The 22,791-nt window shown below is 42.2% G+C and overlaps 3 protein-coding genes across 9 annotated transcripts; all 3 read left to right on the top strand.

The window, feature by feature from the left end:
* Positions 1-215: 215 nt before the first annotated feature.
* On the top strand, positions 216-11,443 carry LOC115740244 (F-box protein PP2-B11-like). Of its 6 annotated transcripts, none has more exons than XM_030673729.2 (4): positions 216-450; positions 8,993-9,274; positions 10,689-10,807; positions 10,920-11,443. In XM_030673729.2, the coding sequence occupies exons 1-4, from the start codon at positions 385-387 to the stop codon at positions 11,434-11,436; spliced, it is 984 nt and encodes a 327-aa protein (XP_030529589.2). In that variant the 5' UTR covers positions 216-384; the 3' UTR covers positions 11,437-11,443. The 6 variants fall into 6 exon arrangements, 5 of the variants coding, with proteins under 5 accessions (XP_030529589.2, XP_030529587.1, XP_048133335.1 ...); XM_030673727.2 differs by lacking the exon at positions 8,993-9,274 and adding an exon at positions 4,626-4,716 and having other exon boundaries at positions 227-629; XR_007198096.1 differs by lacking the exons at positions 8,993-9,274; positions 10,689-10,807; positions 10,920-11,443 and adding exons at positions 2,027-2,145; positions 6,335-6,904; positions 6,959-7,046 and having other exon boundaries at positions 256-744.
* Positions 11,444-12,260: 817 nt separating this feature from the next.
* On the top strand, positions 12,261-15,604 carry LOC115740243 (probable serine/threonine-protein kinase PBL25). 2 transcript variants are annotated; one of them, XM_030673724.2, is made up of 6 exons: positions 12,261-12,397; positions 12,490-12,628; positions 13,269-13,459; positions 13,549-13,780; positions 14,026-14,417; positions 14,553-15,604. In XM_030673724.2, the coding sequence occupies exons 2-6, from the start codon at positions 12,535-12,537 to the stop codon at positions 14,898-14,900; spliced, it is 1,257 nt and encodes a 418-aa protein (XP_030529584.1). In that variant the 5' UTR covers positions 12,261-12,397; positions 12,490-12,534; the 3' UTR covers positions 14,901-15,604. The 2 variants fall into 2 exon arrangements, with proteins under 2 accessions (XP_030529584.1, XP_048133224.1); XM_048277267.1 differs by having other exon boundaries at positions 12,261-12,628.
* A 1,700-nt stretch (positions 15,605-17,304) lies between these two features.
* Positions 17,305-21,947, top strand: LOC115740237 (inactive protein kinase SELMODRAFT_444075-like). The gene is made up of 10 exons (XM_030673711.2): positions 17,305-17,826; positions 17,918-18,078; positions 18,167-18,261; positions 18,433-18,968; positions 19,044-19,643; positions 19,793-19,956; positions 20,313-20,389; positions 20,895-21,042; positions 21,191-21,340; positions 21,488-21,947. The coding sequence occupies exons 1-10, from the start codon at positions 17,634-17,636 to the stop codon at positions 21,809-21,811; spliced, it is 2,448 nt and encodes an 815-aa protein (XP_030529571.1). The 5' UTR covers positions 17,305-17,633; the 3' UTR covers positions 21,812-21,947.
* Positions 21,948-22,791: the final 844 nt, after the last annotated feature.

The following is a 22,791-nucleotide window of genomic DNA, read 5'->3' on the forward strand; positions in this document are numbered from 1 at the left end:
AGCGAGAGGTAACATGGTCGACACTCTGTGAAATGAAGTGTCTAAGCCAAATTGAGAGTAGAAAAAGCGCCACCCTTCCTTTATTGTAATAGACCTATTTCATAAAAAAAAAAAAGCTATATTTTCTGGTTTCTTTGAATTTTTTTTTTTCATCTTCTTTATTTATCTCGTCTGGGGAAAGAGTGAACCCCTATGGAAGTTTTGAAGGGTATCCATCTCGAGACAAAAACCCGTTTCATTTCGGGTCGGGGCTCCGGCAGCACCGGGACGTGGCGACCCGAGCCCGTGACCCGAGGAAGACCGGAAGAATAGAAGGCAAAAACCGGAAGCAGCCAAGCATGACGCTTCTTCGTGCCTGTGGTGGTTAGCAAGCTTGGACATGCGATGCGTCGTCGAATCGAAACGAGGACATCGGACGGAGCTTCCAACGCGATCGATCCCAAAGAGATGGTGGAGCTGGACGCCTTGCCAGAGGTGTGCATCGCCCACATACTCTCTTTCACCACCCCGCGCGATGCCGCTCGCTCCTCCGCCGTCTCCCGCACCTTCCGCTCCGCCTCCGACTCCGACGCCGTCTGGCACAAGTTCCTCCCGCCCGATTTGGACCTGATCATCTCGACGTCCTTGCCCCCACCGCAACTGCAGCCGCAGCCGCAGCCGCCTCTTGGACCCTCGCTGACGAGGAAGAAGGATGTCTTCCTCAGTCTCTGCAGCGCCCCTCTTCTCATTGACGAGGGTCACAAGGTACTTGATTTTTTCCAAACAATTATGGGTTTTTATGTTGGCCGTGAACTGAAGTGATTGTCGGGATTTTTGGCTGGAGTTTGATTTAATTGCATCTTGGAGTGAAAGGGGAAAGTCATTGATATCGGCGGTCCGATGTTTTGAACTTCTGCACAGAACTCTGGCTTTTTGTAATCTGCTTCTCGAAGACCATGGCCGATCACACGCGTTGAAGACAAAAATTGAGCCATTTTCTAACAGCTTCAGGCTTTATAGAATAATTAGAGCAATCTGTCAATTATCTTTCGAATTAGAACAAATGGCTTGATATTAAGTGCCTATCAACATTAGTGCTAGGGTTCGGTTGTTCAATCTGTGACGGTCGCAAAGGTTTGAAGCATAGACCGTGTCGACCCTCTGATTCAATAATGTTGGGTTGGTTTGTTGGTTTTGGCTTCACTGCTTGTGCTGGGCAGTCTGAAGAAACTGACAATACTCACTAGAACGAATTTAAAGTTAAAATAGCAGGTGAGAAAGGCATCATCACCAATGGGCAGTGGTGCTCCTAATTTGTGCACTGTCTGCAGTAGCTGATTACCAGAGTTAAGGATGGTTTTGAACGCTATGCTTTAAAATGGCTGTTGTGGTGTAACTGGTTGTAGTTAAAATTGGGGATAGAATTGGAACATTGTTTGTTCCACAGAAGTCTGCTGTGGAGGTGAAATTATCTCATTGGTCCATGTCTGCTAAAACTTGATGTCCTAGTTGAAAGCACAGAATGACTTTAGAAGGTGTTAATCCTAGAACTGGTTGGGCTGGATATAGAGATGGACCATCAATGCTAACCATTTGGTTGATGTTGGCCGGTTGACTTATCAAAGAGTCAAGTGCATTCTATTGAAAAGTTCATAGGGTGATGATGATTCTCTTTTGTTTTACGGTATTCTACTGGGAGAAGGTCACGGAACACAACCTGGTTGAAATGGCCTTTTTGAAGCAATGGCAGAAGAAGTTACTCTGGTTTGTTTTTTCATTTTTGTTGAAGTAGAGGCCTTAGACATTCTAAATACTTAATTTAAGTACAACAATCTTATTTTACTCATTTTGGGAATCATGTCTCAAGGAGTATCATATCTGCTTAATACCTTGTTTTTTCAGCATATCAAATGACTGAATGACATATTTACCTACTTATAATTCGCTCCCCATAATTATCCTTCACTATTATCATGTTCCATATGGATAGATGGCATCATCTTAATTTTCCAAATTTTGCACCATGATCTTTCAATGTCTTGTGCAGAGTTTTGCACTTGAAAAATGGAGCGGGAAGAAGTGTTATATGATTGGCACCAGAGATCTGTCTATAGTATGGGGTGACACTCCTTGCTACTGGAGACGTAGTTCAGTCCATGTCTCAAGGTCCATCCAATCTCCAAACTGCTGTTACATTTTCCTTTTGTGCTATGGATACTGTCATCTGTCTTCTTATGTTTGGCATCTATTGTGTGGTTACTGAAATCTGTTCTTCTATTTGAAAGATTCCCAGAGGTGGCAGAGCTCCTTAAAGTATGCTGGCTTGAGGTTCATGCCAAGATGGAGATGCGACTTCTTTCAGCTAACACATACTATGCAGCTTACTTGATCTTCAAGTTTGTGCATGGGAACTATGGCTTTGAGAATCAAGCAGTGGAAGTGTCCATCTTTTCTGGTTCTGGGGGTGAACGACGCAATATTTATTTGGATCCTGACGGGAGTTTCAGACAGCAATTTCAATCTGCACCAGAGAGATATCCGCATATTTTCCGTGATGCATCCGCGGTAAGAGAAATTCAGGCTAGGGAGAAACAAATTCCTCGGGACAGAGGAGATGGGTGGAAGGAGGTCGATCTGGGCGAGTTTTTCGTGAACGACCCTCCATCTGGGGAGGTTCAAATAAAGTTGATGGAGGTGAAAGGCGGTAACTGGAAATGCGGGCTAGTCATCCAGGGGGTTGAGCTTCGTCCTACACAGATGACTTCCCGAGAAAGAAGCCGTCAGCGCATTGTTCAGCAGAGATGAGTTGAATGGGGATACTGTGAATATTGCAGATGGTTATACTTCACATAGGATATTACAGAAAAAATATTTACAAGGGGGTGTTAATGAACTGAACCCTGTTTCAAAGCTGTGTGAATCCATCTAAGGTGCATTCTATCTATGGCATTTCTTTCTCGTGGTGCTAAATGTGATATCTTTTCGTGGATCCTTGGACCGTTTCATGCACGAAGCAGGGCCATTTGGTTTTCTGACTAGACGGGATCAGAACGGTGGGGAGAGCGCACTCTGAAGATCGTTCGGAAAGGTGAACCAATCGACATGCGTGAAAGCCGGCTTGGAAACTACCAAATTTGCTACACAAAAAGAAGGAGCATGCGTTCACTAGAGAAGAAACAGATTAAGGGGAAAAGTACAAAAAAATCATAAACTTATTGCATATGTATAAATTCAGTCGTAAATTTTTTAATTGGGCATATTTAGTCCTAAAGGTTTTAGCATTTACGCCAATTAAGTCTAACCGATCAATTTTAGCAGCAAACCAACGTTGATGGGAATGTTTTTAACAATTTTTTTAAAAAAATTAATATTTAAGCGTTTCTTTTTTTTTTTTCTTTTCATTCCGACTAGCAAGGGCCAACAAACCCTCCCTAGATCCGGGTGAGGGCCGCCTCACCCATGATCAGCGGGGCAACGTAGGCCCTAGGCGAGTCATGCTAAGGCCTACGTGGCCTCGCCGGCCCTTGCCCCGTGGCCGGGAAGGGTTGTTGATGACCCTCATCTATCAAAATGAAATGAAAAAGAAAAAAGGAAAAAGAAAAAAGAAAAAAAATTACAAATTTAGTTTTGTTAAAAAAAAATATTTTAGATATCCACACCAGTATCGATCACGTCACATAAGAAGGTCGATGTCCACGTAAACAAGTTTCACTCAAAATTGATCGGATGGGCTTAATTGGCAAATACAAAAAGTTTCGACTAAATTGGCCCAATTAAAAAGTTTGTGATTCACATGTCACAAATACAATAAATTTAGGACTTTTTCGATACTTTTTCCCAAAAGAAGCATAAAAACATTTAACGTTTTTGTCACACAATGTTGCATGAGACCATAAATTTCAGTTATGTCCTGAGCAAAGTCACTTAGAGTACATTGAAATTCCTTAAATTTATATTTGATGATGTATTACTAAAAAAATTCTGTCACTCCCTCGGTGTGAAGTTCTCGAATTAACTGTTGTCGACTAGCTTGGCCCAATTTTTCGTGAGAGCATAAGTAATGAAAAAAATTAATTGATGAGTCTTAACTCTTAAGTGAATTCCTTTTTTTTTTTTTTTACAACTCTATTTCATAAAAAAATATTTTTCGGTTTCCTTGAAAAAAAAATATTTTGTCTTCTTTATTTATCTCGTTCAAGAAAAGAGTTGAAACCCTCGATGGAAGTTTCGAAGGGTATCGATCTCAAAACCCAAACCCGTCTCACTCCAGACGGGCCCCGTCCGCACCAGGAAGTGTGACCCGAGCCCGTGACCCGAGGAAGACCAGAAAAGGAGACGAAAAGCTGGGAAGCCATAAGCATCCGTATCTTCGCGCCTGCGGGATGGTCAGCAAGCTCGGACTGGCGGTTCCTCGTCGAATCGAAACAAAACATCCGGTCGAGCTTCGAACTCGATCGATCCAAAGAGATGGTGGAGCTGGATGCCTTGCCCGAGGAGTGCATTGCCCAGATACTCTCTCTCACCACCCCGCGCGACGCCGCCCGCTCCTCCGCCGTCTCCCGCACCTTCCGCTCAGTCTCCGACTCCGATGCCGTCTGGCACAAGTTCCTCCCGCTCGATTTGGACCTGAACGTCTCGACTTACTTGCCGCCGCCTCTTGGACCCTCCCTGACTAGGAAGAAGGATGTCTTCCTCCGTCTCTGGAGCGCCCCTCTTCTCATTGACGACGGTCACAAGGTACTTGATTTTTGCCGAACAAATATTATGGGTTTTTTATGTCGGCCGCGAGCTGCAATGATTGTCGGGTTTCTGGGCCGGGAGTTTGATTTAGTTGAATCTTGAACTGAAAGGGGAAAGTCTTTGAGATCGGCTAGAGGGTCGAATGTTTTGAACTTCTGCTCAGAACTCCGGTTTTGTGTAATCCGCTTCTCGAAGACCATGGCCGATCACACGCGTTGATGACAAGAATTGAACCATTTTTTGACAGCTTCAGGCTTTTAGAATAATTAGCGCAGTCACCCGATTATCTGCGTATCAGAACAAATGGTTTGATGTTAAGTGCCTATCAACGTTAGTGCTAGGATTCGGTCGTTCAATCTGCGCGCACCTGGAGGGCTGTCGCAAAGTTATGAAGTATAATCCGTGTCAACTCAAGTTTAGGCTTTTGAGGAATTTGGCTCAGCACTCAGATTCAATGTTGTTTTATAATTCTTTTTTAAAATTGGGTTAGATGGTTGTCTTTGGCTTCACTCACTAGAATGATTTTAATGCTAAAATAGTAGGTGAGAAAGGCATCATCACGAATGGGTAGTTGTGCTCCTAATTTGTGCAGTGTCTGCAGTGGCTGAATCCCAGAGTTGGGGATGGTTTTGAACGCAATCCTTTAAAATGGCTGCAGTGGGGTAACTGATTTTAGTTGAAGTTGGGGATAGAATTGGAAGATTGTTTGTTCCATAGAAGTCTGCTGTGGTGGTGAAATTATATCTTTGGTGCAGTCTCTGCTCCCACGAGCGTGATGACGTAATTTATGAATGCAGGCCAAATTGTCTCCATGTCTGCTAAAATTGATGTCCTATTTGAAAGCAGAGAATTGACTTTAGATGGTGTTGATCCTAGAACTGGTTGGGCTGGATATAGAGATGGACCATCAATGCTAACCGTTTGGTTCATGTTGACTGGTTGACTTATCCAAGAGTCAAGTGCATTCTATTGAAAAGTTCATAGGGGTGATGATTCTCTTTTGTTTTGTCGTGTTCTATTATTGGGAAACGTTCATGGAACACAACCTGGTTGCAATGGTCTTTTTGAAGCAATGGCAGAAGAAGTTACTGTAGTTTGTTTTTCCATATTTGTTGAAGTGGAGACCTTTGACATCCTAAATTCATTTAAGTACAACAATCTTATTTTAATCATTTTTGGAATCATGGCTCGGGGAGTATCGTACCTGTTTAATACCTTGTTTGTTCAGCATATCAAATGACCAAACAATATATTTACCTACTTGTAATTCGCTCCCCATGATTGTCCTTCACCATAATCATGTTCCACATGCAGGGATGGCCTCATCTTAATTTTCCAAATATTTCACATAGAATGATCTGTCCATGTCTTGTGCAGAGTTTTGCACTCGACAAATGGAGCGGGAAGAAATGTTACATGATTGGCACCAGAGATATGTCTATAGTATGGCGTGACACTCCTTGCTACTGGAGAGGGAGTTCACCCCACGTCTCAAGGTCCATCCAATCTCCAAACTGCTGATACGTTTTCCTTTTCTGCTATGGGTACTGTCTTCTGTCTTCCTGTGTTTGGTATCTATTGTTTGGTTACTGAAATCTGTTCTTCTATTTGAAAGATTCCCAGAGGTGGTAGAGCTCCTTAGAGTATGCTGGCTTGAGGTTCACGCCAAGATGGAGATGCGACTTCTGTCGGCTAACACATACTATGCAGCTTACTTGATCTTCAAGCTTGTGCATAGGAGCTATGGCTTCGAGAATCAAGCAGTGGAAGTGTCCATCTTTTCTGGTTCCGGGGGTGAACGACGCAATATTTGTTTGGATCCTGGCGGGAAGTTGAGACGGCAATATCAATCCGCAAGAGAGAGATATCTGCATACTTTCCATGATGCATCTGCGATAAGAGAAGTTCAGGCGAGGGAGGAACAAATTCCTCTGGACAGAGGAGATGGGTGGAAAGAGGTCGATCTGGGCGAGTTTTTCGTGGACGACCCTCCAGCTGGGGAGGTTCAAATAAACTTGATGGAGGTGAAAAGCGGTAACTGGAAATCCGGGCTAGTCATCCAGGGGATTGACCTTCGTCCTTCACAGATGACTTCCCGAGAAAGAAGCCTCAGCACATAGGTCAGCGGATATGAGGTGAATGGGGATACTGTGAATATTGCAGATGGTTATACTTCACGTAAGATGTTACAGAATAAATATCTACAAGGCGGTGTTAATAAACTGGACCCTGTTCAAAGCTGTGTGAATGTGTTTATCCATCTAAGATGCATTCTATGTGTGACATTTCTTTTCTCGTGGTGCTGAATGCGTTCTCTTTTCATGGTTCCTTGGAACATTTCTTGCGCGAAGCAGGGGCATTTGGTTTCCTGACCGGACATGATCATATGACCAGAAATCTTTTGTTCTGTCTTGACCGTACTTGCGGGAAAAGTGTAAAAAAAAAATAAAAATTCCTAAATCTATTGCATTGATGCCAATTCAGTGTTAAATTTTTTATTGATACTAATTCAATTCTAAACATTTTGCAATAGTGCTAATTCAGTCTTAAATCTTTTGTATTTTTGATAATTGAGCCAATTTGGCTAATTTTGACCGAAAATTCATTGACGTGGATGTCGGTTGACCGACGTGGCATGGCTAATATTGACGTGAATATTCTTAATATTATTTTAATATTTAAAATAATATTAATACTTTTTTTAATGATTGAGAAAAAAAAAAGAGAAAAAAACAAAATATTTATTAAAAAGATTATTAAACATATTTAAAAATATCAAAAAAATATTTATGTTAGCGCTAGTTATGTCACGTATAACAATCGACATTCATGTCAACGAATTTCAAGTCACAATTGATCGGATTGATTCAATTAATAGAAATATAAAGGATTTAGGACTGAATTGGCATAAATGCAAAAAGTTTATAATTGAATTGGTATCAATAAAAGGTTTATGATTGAATTGACATCAATGCAATAAGTTTTGAAATTTTTTAACATTTTCCCCCCATTCTTGCATAGATTCTCTCGGTTCGAACACAGTTCAAAAGCAATAAGAGAACCAGAATAGGCACAATCAAGTTTTGCACACTTCAAGCATAAGGTAGCGTGCAGTAAAATTCGTTAAATTTACGATAGACGTACTACTGAAAAATTTCGGTCAAGCTCGTGGGGTTCTCGAATTAGCAATTATCTACTAGCTTGGCATAGTCTTTCATAAAAGCATAAGTAATGAAAAGGAATTAATTGATGAGTTTTGAGTGAATTTCTTTATTATGATAACTCTATTTCTTTAAAAAAAAAAGATATTTTCCGGTTTATTTGAAAAAATATATATATTTCGTCTTCTTTATTTAACTCGTTTAGGGAAAGAGTTGAACCCCAATGGATGTTTTGAAGGGAATCCATCTCACAGCACAAACCCGTCTCATTCCGGGTCGGGCTCCGTCCGCACCGGGAAGTGGCGACCCAAGGAAGGCCAGAAAAAGGAGACGAAAAACCGGAAGCTTTAAGGGCCCGCATGAAATCACTTCAAAAATTTCATTTCTCTGCCAGAAGCCTATTTGACAGAGAAATGTGTTTGATAAAAACCTAATTGAAGTAAAAATCCGTTTGGTAAAAAAATTGACTTATGGTAGGATTTTTCACTTATGGTAAGATTTTTCACTTCTGATAGGATTTTTGGCCAATTTTGAAAAGTAAAAAATTTTAACTTCTCGACTCCAGAATTACTTCACACCCGCCTCCGCCGATCACCGTTGTTGCGACCGGCGGCCGCCGATCACGCCCCACCGGTCGCCGACCACCGCCCACCCACCGCCCGCCGCCGTCCACCATCGCTGTCGTCCCTCGCTGCCGCGCCACACCCGCGCCGACCGCCCCCACCGATCGCCGCCGCCGCCACCGATCATCGCCGCCGCCGCCACCGATCATCGCCGCGGCCGCCGACTATCACCGTTGTCGTCGACCATCACGCCAAAAAATTTTATTAATAATGTTTCAAAAGTAGAAATTTTTAACCGTTATCAAACTAATTTTTATGATTAGAAGTCAATCTGGAGCAAAAGTAGAAAAAACAATTTATACTTTTGAAGAGAAGTAGGGAAATCATTTATGATCAAAAGTTGATTTGTCGGATAGAAGTGTTACCATGCGAGCCCTAAGCGTCTGCTTCTTCGTGCCTGTGGGGTGGTCAGCAAAGCTCGGACATGCGACTGGTCGTCGAATCGAAACAACTTCATCGAACCGATCTTCGCACGCGATCGATCAGATGGTGGAGCTGGACGCCTTGCCCGAGGAGTGCATCGCCCACATACTCTCTCTCACCACCCCTCGCGACGCCGCCCGCTCCTCCGCCGTCTCCCGCGCCTTCCGCCCTGCCTCCGACTCCGACGCCGTCTGGAGCAAATTCCTCCCGCCGGATATGGACCTGATCGTCTCGACTTCCTTGCCACCGCCGCAGCCGCAGCCGCCGCTTGGACACTCGCTGACTAGGAAGAAGGATGTCTTCCTCCGTCTCTGCAGCTCCCCTCTTCTCATTGACTACGGTCACAAGGTACTTGACTTTTGACGAACGAATTTGGGTTTTATGTTGGCCGCGAGCTGAAATGATTGTCGGGATTGCGGTCGTGGAGTTTGATTCAGTTGAATCTTGAAGTGAGAGGGGAAAGTCTTTGAGATCGGCTTGAGGGTCGGATGATTTGAACTTCTGCACAGAACTCCGGTTTTGTGTAATCCGCTTCTCGAAGACCATGGCCGATCACACTCGTTGATGACAAAAATTAAACCATTTTCCAACAATTTCAGGGTTTTAGAATAATTAGCGCAATCTCTCAATTATATGCTTATTAGAGAAAATGGTTTGATCTTAAGTCCCTATGGACGTTATTGCTGGATTTCAGTCATTCAATCTGCTTGCACTTGAATTTGACCAAAAAAAAAAAAAAAAATTGCTTGCACTTGAAGAGTAGTCGCAAAGGTGTGAAGCATAAACCGTGTCAACTCAAGTGTAGGCTTTTGCCGAATTTGGCTCAGCACTCAGACTCAATTGTGTTTTATGATTCTTTTTATACTTGGGTTGGTTAGTTGGTTGGTTTCGGCTTCACTGCTTGTTATGAGCAGTCTGAAAAAACTGATGATACTCACTAGAACGAGTTTGAAGTTAAAATAGTAGGTGAGAAAGGCATCATCACCGATGGGCAGTTGTGCTCCTAATTTGTGCACTGTCTGCATTAGCTGAATACCAGAGTAAGGAAGGTTTTGAACGCAATGCTTTAAAATGGCTGTTGTGGGGTAACTGGTTTTAGTTAAAGTTGGGTTTAGAATTGGAACATTGTTTGTTCCATAGAAGTCTGGTGAAATTATCTCGTTGGTGCAGTCTCTGCTCCCCTGTACATGATGACATAATTATGAATGCAGGGCAAATTGTCTCCATGTCTGCTAAAACTCGGTGTCCTAGTCGAAAGCAGAGAACGACTTTCGAAGGGGTTAATCCTAGAACTGGTTGGGCTGGATATAGAGATGGACGATCAATTCTAACCATTTGGTTAATGTTGGACGGTTGACTTATTAGAGAGTCAAGTGCATTCTATTGAAAAGTTCATAGGGCGATGATTATCTTTTGTTTTGTCGCATTCTATTATTGGGAAACGTTCATGGAACACAACCTGGTTGCAATGGTCTTTTTGAAGCAATGGCAGAAGAAGTCACTCTAGTTTTTTTTCCATTTTTGTTGAAGCGGAGACCATTGAAATCCTAAATACTTAATTTAAGTACAACAATCTCGTTTTAGTCATTTTGGGAATCATGTCTCGAGGAGTATCATATCTGTTCAATACCTTGTTTGTTCAGCATGTCAAATGGCCGAATGATATATCTACCTACTTACCGCGTAATGTTCCATATGGAGAGATGGCATCATCTTAATTCACTAATATTTCACATGGAATGATCTGTCATGTCCTGTGCAGAGTTTTGCACTTGAAAAATGGAGCGGGAAGAAGTGTTATATGATTGGCGCCAGAGGTCTGTCTATAGTATGGGGTGACACTCCTTGCTACTGGAGATGGAGTTCACTCCACGTCTCAAGGTCCATCCAATCTCCAAACTTACAATTTCCTTTTTGGCTATGGATACTGTCATCTGTCTTTATGTTTGGCATCTATTGTGTGGTTACTGAAATCTGTTCTTCGATTTGAAAGATTCCCAGAGGTGGCAGAGCTCCTTGACGTATGCTGGCTTGAGGTTCACGCCAAGATGGAGATGCGACTTCTGTCTGCTAACACATATTATGCAGCTTACTTTATCTTCAAGCTTGTGCATGGAAACTATGGCTTTAGGAATCAAGCAGTGGAAGTGTCCATCTTTTCTTCTTCCGGGGGTGAACGAAGGAATATTTTTTTGGATCCTGACGGGAGGTTGAGACGGCAATATCAGTTGGCACGAGGGAGATATCCGCGTACTTGTGAAGCATCTGCGGCAAGAGATGTTCGGGCTAGGGAGAAACAAATTCCTCGGGACAGAGGTGATGGGTGGAAGGAGGTCGATCTGGGTGAGTTTTTCGTGAATGACCCTCCAACTGGGGAGGTTCAAATAAAGTTGATGGAGGTGAAAGGCCGTAACTGGAAATCCGGGCTAGTCATCCAGGGGATTGAGCTTCGTCCTACACGGATGACTTCCCGAGAAAGAAGTCGTCAGCGCATAGGTCGACGCAGATGAGTTGAATGGGGATACTGTGGACATCACAGATGCTTATACTTCGCATGAGATGTTTCAGAATGAATATCTACAAGGGGGTGTTAATAAACTGGAGCCTGTTCAAAGCTGTGTGAATATGTCTATCCATCTGAGATACATTCCATGTGTGGCATTTCTTTTCTCGTGGTACTGAACGTGTTCACTTTTCATGGTTCCTTGGACTATGTCATGCACGAAGCAGGGCCATTTGGTTTTCTGATTAGACATGATCAGATGACTGGAAATCTCTTGTTCTGCGTTGCCCGTTCTTGTATGGATTCGCTCGGTTCGAACTCATTTCGAAAGCAATAAGAGGACCAAAATAGGCACAATCATATTTTGCACACTTTAAGCATAAGGTAGACGACATTGATATAGTTCACCAGAATAATAACAAAAAAGGAACACTTCAATGCTACAATGAAAACAGGTAAAGCCTTCTTGTTTTCGGCCAGTATTAAAGCATTTACATGGAGAATGATTAGGTACAAGCAAGGCAGGCTCTGTAAGGCAAATGATTCATCTTCACGAGATGTACACAGGGAGGTAGTCATATGAGGATCTGAATTATGATTATGTGTTTGGCCGAAAAGAACATTAGGGCCATATGAATCAATCCACTCTCCATCTTTATATTTGGAAGGGCATTTAAATCTGATCTTCTTTGGTAAATTAACTCCATTTACCAAATTATAAAACAGCTGGCATAAACATGAACCTGAGCCAACTATGGTCCCCTCCTCGTAACTGACTTTTGATGAGGAACATAACAAAAACCCCACATTTTCCTCTTCTGTTATGCCAAAATTCTCCTCGCAGATCAGAGAAAATTTTCAAATCCTCTTCTCATAGAAAAGGACCACAAGATGGCTCGTTCCTCTGGTGATTGTTCTTCATCCTGTCGATTCCAACATCAGTTGTCTGAGAGGCCCTTTGGATTGTTGTGAGTGTTTGAAAATTTGAAGGACCCTTGGCCTTTCACATTCCTTTCTGGCCTCCATCAGAGGCCTGTTTTCATGGTGCTTCTTTTCACAGGACACTTGATGTGAAAGAAGAGATTTTCTTAATCTGGGTCCAGGCATGAGTTGCTTCCCCTGTTTCTCATCACACGTGAAACAGATTAAGAGGGAGCACATGACTCAAATCGAAGGCCGTAACGTATCCGCTGCACCCGGTAAGACTGCATATGTTGCTTGCTTTCCTTAATTCTGTTGGATTACATCATATGCCAAATCTAGATGGCTCAAGTTCATCCACCATATTGCCCCCAAAAACACCACTATATGTACATAAGTTTCATTTCTGTATCCGTCGTCTTTTAGTATTTTAAAGGTATGACCTAAAGGAGCCAGAAAATTTGGGCAGCTGTGGATCATAATGCATTGTTTCTTCGATATATGAAGATTTAGAATGGAAAACGTTGAGACTTCTATGGAATTACCGCAGATGCAAATATCAGTCAATTTTGCTCATGCACTTTCTTCTAGCTTATGTAACACAAAGAACATTGGGTAGGAGAATAGCCAAATAAAAAGGCACAATGTATTGGAGACTTGCCTTGAAATGTGGTAGATGAGTTGAGGGTACAGATTGATTTGCTCTGCTGATCTTCAAACAAAAAGTTCATACCTGTGGAGAGAACTTTTTTAGTGGTCATTTAAATTTGCCTTCGGCTAGGCACTTTTTGCTAATTGTTCTGCGCATCAAATTCACAGCATGTGACACTTTTGACCTTCATGCTAGCGTTGTCATTAACATGAACTAATGTTCAAGAAAGTGCGCTGGTGTAAATTTTCCATTTTTCAATGCTGCAGGGGCTAAGAAGCAGAAACTAGTCGGCGAATCCCAAGACAAGCCAAACAAGGTGGACCATGAAAAAATCGAAGCGCAACATTTCACTTTTCGCGAGCTCGCATCTGCTACAAATAATTTTCGACCGGAGCATCTGTTGGGAGAAGGCGGATTCAGTAGAGTATACAAGGGCACTCTTCAAGGTAGCGGCCAGGTAATAAAAGTACCATTCTACGCTCTTTTTCTTTGTCCTTCTTTCCAGGCAATTAAGTTCTTTGATTCACTACTTAGGATTGTCAACAGGTGGTGGCTATAAAGCAACTTGACAGAAATGGATTACATGAAAACAAGGAGTTTCTTGATGAAGTTTCGACATTGAGTCTTGTATGCCATGACAATCTGGTCAACCTCCTTGGTTATTGCGCCGATGGGGATCAGAGGCTTCTGGTATATGAATACTTGCCTGGGGGGACTGTGGAAGATCATCTGCTTGGTACCAAAAGCTTCCCACCAAACCCAAAAGCAAACAAAAAAGGTAGCTCTTGTTTTAGCAGTTCAAATGGCAATATGATGCTTTTGGAAAGGAGGAGGAAAAACTCCTTGATTTTTCATGCAAAGTACTGGTGTATACTTCTTTTGCTGCTAACAGAGCAGCTTCCAAACTCTAATGAAGCATAATGTGTTTCGCAAGATGAACCACAAATAGTTCCACCTCTTGCTGTGGAGGAAAATTTCTTTGTCTAATTAATGGCTGGATTTTATGCCAAAACTTAAATGCAGATATTGGGCCAAATGAGGAACCTTTGGACTGGCTCATGAGGATGAAGATTGCGTGTGGTGCAGCGAAAGGTCTGGAGTATTTGCACGGCAGCTGCAATCCCCCTATTATACATGGTTATCTTAAGCCCACAAACATCTTGTTGGACGAAGAATTTAAGCCAAAGCTGTCTGATTTTGGACTGGCGAAGCTTGGATCTGCTAATAATAAGATGCATGTGTCGTCAAGGGTGATGAAGACTTATGGCTATTGTGCTCCAGAATACACAACAACAGGACAGTTAACACCGAAATCTGATGTGTATAGTTTTGGAGTAATTTTACTAGAACTCATCACTGGAAGGAGAGTAATTGACACCACGAAACCCAGCGAGGAGCAGAATCTAGTCGCTTGGGTAATATGCATCTTTCACATTTGCATTTTTCTCATCAAACGTTTTGGATTGCTTTATGTATTTGTTGTAGTTGTGGGACTTATACACCAAAATCAAAATATTTGACTAATTGTTGAGTGCTTGGACAATATGCAGGCATATCCGAAATTCCGAGATCCTAAACTGTTCCCACAAATGGCAGATCCGCTACTCCAGGGGAAATTTCCCGAGAAAGACTTGAATCAAGCCGTTGCTATCTCTGCGATGTGTCTGCACGAAGGAGCATCAGTGAGACCGCTGATGAGTGATGTCGTGACTGCTCTCAGTTTTCTTTCAGGGGCATCAGATGAGAGATTGTGTTCGTCTCTTGCAGATCCCGTGCTTCATTCCCCCGAGGAAGACGATGGTCAAACAGAACATGACGTCGACAGTGACAGCAGACAAGATCACTGCAGAGACCATTCCGATGTGTTGGGCATAGACGAGAAAATGTTGTCATGTTAAGATCAGTTTCCATGGTGAGAAGAGGGAGTTTTCTGATCTTGATGATAAAATGGGTGAGAATGATGACCAGCAAATCGTTGGGGAAGCCAAATGAATATATTCCCATTCAAGCTACCTCAACAACATGTCATTCACCGGATGAAGAAGCCTCCTTCGGGAAAACGAAAGAAGCAGGATGCAGATGAAACGGGAGCATCTCTCAAGTGGCAGGCAGAATCAGGTGCCAATCTCATGATGCAGATGATGTCTAGATCATGAAACCAGCATGAGATTGGAAAAGGAGCAGCTTATGGATCCTGCAAAAGATGCTAGGTAGATGTAGTGAAGGTCCTAGCTTGACTGTCATACGAAGGCGAGATCACAGTGGGCGGGAAGTGTTCCTTTAGGTGACAAAGGCGAGCGAGATCAATGGAAACAGGAGTGTCTTCTAGGACATAGAGCAGGTGGGACTGAGAGATGACATCTGCTCTGTATTTTCTGTTTTCACCAGTATGGATCACGGTGTGTGATTAAGCCAAAACAGCAACTGGGACTTGTAGATGGAAGTGTTTAGTCCTGGATTCCCATTGGTTCCATAGAGTTTTAGCTAGCGTTTACATTTGATGTTTCTTTGTGGGAAGGCTTTACGTTTTGATCTGAAGTCAGTCCTTTTGCAATTAGGTAGTTTCTTATCTCTGCAATTTTTTTTTTTCTGAAAGCACTGTATCTGGGGTTAACATTCACTCCTGAGACTCAGGATTTTAGCTGATTCTAAGCTTGGCAGCTCCTAGGATTTTTAGCTGATTCTAAGCTTAACATTCACTTTTTCCCCGACTCTTTTCCCCGATTTTTGCAATTTTCGTCTTCTGCTGCGTTCTTTCCTTGGTTGCCGCCCAGATCTGGCTCGCCGTCCATGGCGATGCCGCCATGGCCCACCTCGCCCAGCCCGGATCTGGGCGAGGTCGCGACTCGCCGTCCATGGCGAGGCCGCGACTCGCTGTCTGAGGACGGCATCTGGCCGACCTCGCCCAGCCCAGATCTGGGCGATGGGCGAGGTCGCGACTCGCCGTCCATGACGACGCCGCCATGGATGGCCGACCTCGCCCAGGCCTGGGCGAGGTCGCGACTCGCCATGGCCGGCCTCGCCCGGCGCCGGCGAGGCCACTGGCGGCCTAGCCTTTGGCCGGTCGCCACTGTAGAACCTGTTTGTTAGAGGAAGAAGAAACGACGAAGGAGAAAGTAAAAAAAAAAAAGAAAATAAATAAAAAATAGTTTAAATTTTAATAAAATTTATCCATGTCAGCGTTGGCATCCACGTCAACATAGACCGGCGTTCACGTCACCCTTGATCGGCCAAAATTGATCGAATGGACTGAATTGACACAAACGCAAAAGGTTTATGATTAAATTGGCCAAAAAAAAAAGTTTATGATTGAATTGACAAAATTTAAAGGCTTAGACCGAATTGGCGAAAGTACGATAAGTTTAGGACTTTTTTGATAATTTTCCCGATTTTGTTGTCTTAGTTTGATTAATCCTCATTTATGTTGTATTATTATTACCATTAAGTATTGTAAATATCGTTATCATTGTTATTAGGGTTAATAACATGAAAACTCCAAACTAGTACACCCGTGATAAATTTATTCCAATATAATTTTTTGACCACCAAGAACCTCAAACTGGTACACCAATGAGAAATTCACCTCCGTTAGTTTCCGTTATATATTACCATCAAATTGCTAAGTTAGATGATACGTTATAATTGACGGGTGTATCAATTTAAGGTTTTTACTCTCTGTTTGTCATATTTGTTACCGTTTGGGGTTTTCCATAGCATTAACTCACTTAATCGGAAACTAACAAAAGGTAAATTTATCATAGTTGTATCAATGTGAAATTTTAGAAGGGCAAATTTGTCATAAATGTGCCAGGTTTGAGCATATTTGTCACAAGTGTATCAGTTTGGGGTTTTTGGTGATAAAAAAATTAAATTTGGGTAAATTTGTCATAGATATATCAATTTACGGTTTCAAATAATTTGAAGGTATCCCTGGGAGATGTAACAGAGCACATAATGGAGTACCAGAGTTAGCAAAGGTGTTGAACCAAATGTGGATAATTTCCCAGACAATTTTATAATGGGGGATGGACATAGCTGCCGACATCAGATGCAACACAAGAAAAGCAGCACCAAGGCATTTGAGCCAGAAAAAAAAGAGGCACCAAAAAGCATGTCTCGATCAAAACACAGCATAGGCTACATCAAACTGAAGCAGACAGACCCTCAAATCATTGAAAAGGTCAAAACTTGAGCACTTCCAAGATGTATATGTTAAAATAGGGAGAGTTATTGTGGAGGTCCCTATCTGATATATGCGATAGAGAATATGCGTTTCCCTCCAGATGCATACAGACAGAGAACATTTCAGATGTCTCACCCTGTGCTGCCCAGTGGTGGCTCTTCCATCCTCCATGGACTCTGTCATTTTCTAGAGTTCAGCCTGTCCTTTCAGTTGGTCCATTCTCTGTTGCTTTCCCATGAGAAAAAAGAACGGAACTTCGTTGCAAGTTGGAATTGATAATCATATGGTTTATCAGGGGGGACTAGTGTTATTTGAGGGCCACCAGGCTCCTATCTCCAAAGTCAGCTTTATTGTTGCTCCGAGGTTCTCCACTGTTTCAACTTATTATCTGAGGAAGTTTTCCAGCTTGTTCTTGTTACTCGCCTTTCTTACATGATTCTGTTGAGAGATGGATGGTGAAGTGATAGTTGTGGCGGTTGATGCAAGTAAGGAGATCACGGATTATGCTCTCGAATGGGCCGTGCGCAATCTGACCAAGACTTCGGACTCTGTATTCCTACTCGTCGTTCTTCCTTCTAAAGCTCATTCTCCCGCCGGCGCCCACAGGACACATAAGTCTAAAACTTCGCAGTTTTTCACTCGTGAGCATCTCAAATACGGCAAATTTAGCTTGTTAATGTGATTCTTTCTATTCTTGTTTGTATGTTTGTGACCCTGCGATCGTTTCCATAGGCTTGCTCAATAAGTGGGGGCTCGGCCACAATGAGAAGATTTCTTCAGATAACAAGGCCCGGCCACTTGATGGTGGAGTAGAAACCGATGTAAACCTGAAGGTGAAAGGTGTTTGTGAGCTTATGATGTCGCATGTATTTTCAGCTCACAAAATCAAGCAGGTAATCACGTTTTGTGGTTTATGATTACCAGTGATCATGTAGTATTAAATTGCTATTGTCATTTTTGACGCACAATATTGAACAATAGGTGCACAGTACAGTCAAAGTCATAACAGATGCACGGCCGGGGTCAATTGCCACTGCAGCTGGAGAGCTTGGAGCAACCTGGGTAGTTCTAGATACGTAAGCGCCCGTAATCTTGCTCCCTCATCTCAATTCTTGCAAAAAGCATTATCCTTACTATCTAGGAGGGTTTCCTGATAACGACTCAGCGAAATGACCGCGTTTATTCTTCCTACTCTGAGTGATTAACAAGAGCAATAGTAACGCTGAGTTATTGCCTTTAAACTGCAGACGGTTGAAGAAAGAGGGCGACGACTGTTTAAAACAATTGATGTGCAACATTGTACTTGTAGACCACGCCATCCCAAGGATCCTGAGAGCCGTTAATCCCCGTGTTCCGAAGAAAGTTAATACTAAAGAGGAGCAAAATGACCCCACGGTAGCTGACATGCTCGGCGTAGTTACTGCATACAGCTCCAAAGATATTAGCAGTCCAGCGACTCATAGCAGTCTCGGGTTCAGAAGTCCAAATACTAAGGCAAAAACAGTCTCCTCACTATCTACCGCAGAGGAGGGCCCCTTCTCCTTGCTCAATGCTACCACTAGAGATGTGACGCTGTACAGTTCGCGTATACATCTCAATTCTCAGTGCTTCCACCAGGAGACGAAAATTCAGGCTCCACTCAATCCCTCTGTGGAAAATGCTAATCATCAATTGGTGAGGAAGGAGTCAGACTCCAACATTGAGGAGACACTTCTTAGAGCATCAGCTATTTCTATGGAGCCAAAAAGGAAAAGCTATAGTGGTCCTCTGAAGACTAAAAGTGGTAAGCCAAAATGAAAGAAACATATTGAAAGAGCTTTGCACTAGCACACTAAAGCTTTTTGTTATTTTAAAACAGAAATGGAAAAGGGTAATAATCTTAGAGCAACGAACACGGTTCCGGTTCCAGCAAGAAGATCAGTAGATTCATCACGCTTATGGCCAAAATCAGCTAGCCCGCAACAGTCAAAAGAGCTGATCACAAGAAAAGACCCTTCAACTTGCCATGACAATCAACCACCAGCAGTCCCTTCTCTAAATATTCCGCGAATATCGAGTGTCAGGAGAGCCGTGTCTGTCTCAATTAAACATCCCCCAACACCTCCACCTCTCTGCTCTGTCTGTAAGCTTAATGCTCCGCATTTTGGTAAGGCTCCTAGGAAGTTCAGTTACAAAGAGATTGAAAGAGCTACCAATGGATTCGCAGCAGAAAACTTCTTGGCAGAGGGTGGATTTGGTCCTGTCTATAGAGGAGTGTTACCCGATGGAGAAGTCATTGCAGTGAAACAGCACAAGTTCTTGAGTGCACAAGGTGCATCACAGTTCTGTTCCGAAATCGAAGTGCTGAGCTGTGCACAGCATAAGAACTTGGTGATGTTAGTGGGCTATTGCATCGAAAAAGAATGGCTCCTCATATACGAGTACGCTTGCAATGGTTCACTGGACAAGCATCTGTATGGTAAAGCTCTATAATGCTGTAGTTGCTTACGCTTCCTTTTGTTTTTTTATCAGATCGTTTGCCATCAGAAGTTCTGATACAGTCATATCGTGAGAGTCACTTGCGTGTGTGAAAATTACTTTGATCTGATAGGCAAGTAAAATTTCCAGGAAAAGAGTCATCTGAGGTGCTGACTTGGCCTAATCGGATGAAGGTTGCAATAGGAGCTGCAAGAGGTTTGAGATATCTTCATGAAGATTGTCGAGTTGGATGCATTATACATAGAGACTTCAGGCCCAACAACATCCTTCTCACCCATGACTTTGAACCCATGGTAATTCCATCCTTGTTCTTTACATACTATTCAATACCTATGCCTTCATCGCCTTCATTCATGGTATGAATTTTCTTGAAATTCACTTATTCGCCCTTCCAGATGTGAATGTGCTAGGGAAAATAATTATCTGATTCAGAGACCAACCTCTACAGCAGAAAGGAAGTGCCTTGTAAATGTATATACTGACAAGCATTATGTTAGACTACAAGAACATGCAGTTTTGAGCATTGCCCCATAATGATGCCTTAAGTCTAGTTGTTCATCTGTCAGTGATGACTGTGATTTGAATGAAATAGTCTACATATGCAAGTAGTGAGTGATTTTGGCTACTTACAGCTGTGACTCACATGTAGGTGGGTGATTTTGGCCTAGCAAGGTGGCAAGCAGATGGCCAAGCAGCTGAGGAGACGCGGGTTGTTGGTGCATTTGGGTATTTATTATATCTTACTACTGTTCTATCATAATATTCCAACGCTCAGCATCACAATTTGGTTAAAAATGCTGTTCTTTCCATAGATATCCTACTGTAATCTCTACATGCTATTGGTTTTCTCTGCCTCATATGGGTCTACAAGTTCATATCTTGTTTGATTGTCTCAATGAACTCCATCGAAACAATTGCTTCCAGACATACTTTCCTTAATGTTGGCATTGCTTATTAGCAAGCTTGTCTGGAGTACTGACTAGTTTACAGGCAGAGTAAACTAATGGAGCACCTTTTTTCCAACTTATGTATGGCTTAGTTTGCCAGAAGAACAGTCACCTTCGTTTGGATTTTCTGGACCGGTTCTATGAATCTGCTTTAGTAAATAACCATGGAATTATTGCTAAGTAGACCTAAGCAATCAATAATTGACTGAATTTCCAGTCTAGCCTCCAGCGAATTATTTGTCTCGGAGAAAATGACTCTTACACATGAGCTAATGTTCATGTAGGTACTTGGCTCCAGAGTATACCCAGACTGGGCTCATAACAGAGAAAGCTGATGTATATGCATATGGAATAGTTCTTTTGGAGCTACTAAGCGGCTTTAAGGCCACCGAGTTCTCAAGAAGTACAGGAAAACAATTTGTGTCTGATTGGGCAAGTCTTCTCACCATCTTGCATTACACTGCATAGGAGAAACTGCTAAGAACCATTAGTCTCTAGCATTTTTAACCTGGAAAAAATGGAATCCAACAGGATGAGATTAGTCTCTAATATCGTAGTTCTTCCTTTGTCTGTTGTGCAGGGCCTTCCATTGCTGAAAAGGGGGATGATTAATCGGATAATCGATCCTCAACTGTTATACAACTATGTAAAATGGGAAGTGGATGCCATGATGCATGCTGCAGAATTGTGTCTCTCACCAGTGCCAGAACAAAGACCGAGGATGTCGCAGGTATCTTTCAACCACACTAGAAGTCTTTAAATGTACTTATAAAACATATTACAAGTTGTCAATAAGTGAACCAACTTGTCCATTCATTGATGACGCCCTTTCCCCCTACGAAACTAGGAGTTCCTTAAAGAACGTTTCTTTTTGCAGGTGTTGAAAATACTGGATGGAGATATGCCTGGTATGGCTTCTGCTTTACCACAGCATATTGCTGATCACCAAAAGGAAAACGTAGACGCCCAAACCACCTCCAGGGTGACGCATCATAATTTGAATGAAAATCCTTCCAGAGTGAGTGAACTAAAACGAAATGGCCAAGATACTACATGCGAGCCGGCATTGCATTCGGATGGTTCTGGAGTGGAAAGAAGTCCTCGTGCTTCAAATTGTTCTGAGATGCTCGTAAGCGAAGAATACCAAGCATATTTACAGGGTTCATTGGCCAAATTTATACAGAATATGAGGGTACATTAATAGTTACATAAGTAGCTGAACAAGTGATTATATTGGATGAATCAGTGTTGAAAAATTTCTGTAAACAGTATAGTAAATGCATAGAATCCCACTGAGTAAGAGGCTTATGCAGAAGCATCTTCTGACCAGGCATATTTCGGGGAAGCTATCTAATGTTTCTGCAATAAGTAGTCAAGCGTCATATGGAAGCGCTGTGGTCATTACTCATCAGCTGCTTCTTTCATAAAGTACCCATGCCTGCTTCTCAACAGTGAATAACCATTGAACTACCTTCTGTAATTCAGGAAGAGGTACTTTGATAGCAGACACTCTTCACAAAAGTACATTTCAAACGTGAGATTTTTAGATAAGATGAGACAGTTAAGTGTGCTCAGAGATAATAGATACTAGTGGAACTTGCATTAACGGAACTTGTTCATCTCCCTGCTCGTAAATTTTACTACCCTCGTAAGGAAGATAACTAACTCAAATGATAAATTTCCTTGTCTACTTAGACTCCTTGATTCATTAGTCAATTTGGAGGATCATGCCCGATATGCAGTACAGATGCAGCATTCAACATTTTCCAATATATGGTTCTTCTTTCAGCTTACTTAGCAAATCACTGTCATGAAAAGAAGAAGAACCAATCACCATCTTGTTAAAATCTAGCTTTGGTATTTGTTCTATATGGCCGAAATTCTAATGGGACATATATGAACCACAAAAGGAGTTTAACATAGATGACGTATATGATAGTATCTAGAGGATTAAATGATCAATATTAGGTGTAGGAATATATTCTAAGAATATTATAGAATATCAAAGCTTGAGTGTTATGAGCAAAAACTCTCACCCTATCCTTCTGAACTGAAAATTATAGCATCAAGTGCAAATACAACTTCCGTAAGTGACGGGAACTGCGAAATTACTCTGAAAAACTAAGCACACAAATTGCCTGTCAATCTCTCTTCCCCTTTCTCTCGTTAACTGCTGATATG

This window comes from Rhodamnia argentea, chromosome 1, assembly GCF_020921035.1.
Source record: "Rhodamnia argentea isolate NSW1041297 chromosome 1, ASM2092103v1, whole genome shotgun sequence".
In the NCBI taxonomy this organism is placed as follows: domain Eukaryota; kingdom Viridiplantae; phylum Streptophyta; class Magnoliopsida; order Myrtales; family Myrtaceae; genus Rhodamnia; species Rhodamnia argentea.

What these genes read in the sequence shown, in the direction of transcription:
- LOC115740244 (XM_030673725.2), top strand. Translation starts at nt 385, where the DNA reads ATGCGTCGTCGAATCGAAACGAGGACATCGGACGGAGCTTCCAACGCG. An exon ending in TCATTGACGAGGGTCACAAG is followed by an intron (nt 745 to 2,026) that starts GTACTTGATTTT and finishes TGTCTTGTGCAG; the next exon opens with AGTTTTGCACTTGAAAAATG. An exon ending in AGTTCAGTCCATGTCTCAAG is followed by an intron (nt 2,146 to 2,264) that starts GTCCATCCAATC and finishes TCTATTTGAAAG; the next exon opens with ATTCCCAGAGGTGGCAGAGC.
- LOC115740237 (XM_030673711.2), top strand. Translation starts at nt 17,634, where the DNA reads ATGGATGGTGAAGTGATAGTTGTGGCGGTTGATGCAAGTAAGGAGATC. An exon ending in CCCATGACTTTGAACCCATG is followed by an intron (nt 19,957 to 20,312) that starts GTAATTCCATCC and finishes ACTCACATGTAG; the next exon opens with GTGGGTGATTTTGGCCTAGC. An exon ending in AAAGACCGAGGATGTCGCAG is followed by an intron (nt 21,341 to 21,487) that starts GTATCTTTCAAC and finishes TTCTTTTTGCAG; the next exon opens with GTGTTGAAAATACTGGATGG.
- LOC115740243 (XM_048277267.1), top strand. Translation starts at nt 12,535, where the DNA reads ATGAGTTGCTTCCCCTGTTTCTCATCACACGTGAAACAGATTAAGAGG. An exon ending in CCCAAAAGCAAACAAAAAAG is followed by an intron (nt 13,781 to 14,025) that starts GTAGCTCTTGTT and finishes ACTTAAATGCAG; the next exon opens with ATATTGGGCCAAATGAGGAA. An exon ending in AGCAGAATCTAGTCGCTTGG is followed by an intron (nt 14,418 to 14,552) that starts GTAATATGCATC and finishes GACAATATGCAG; the next exon opens with GCATATCCGAAATTCCGAGA.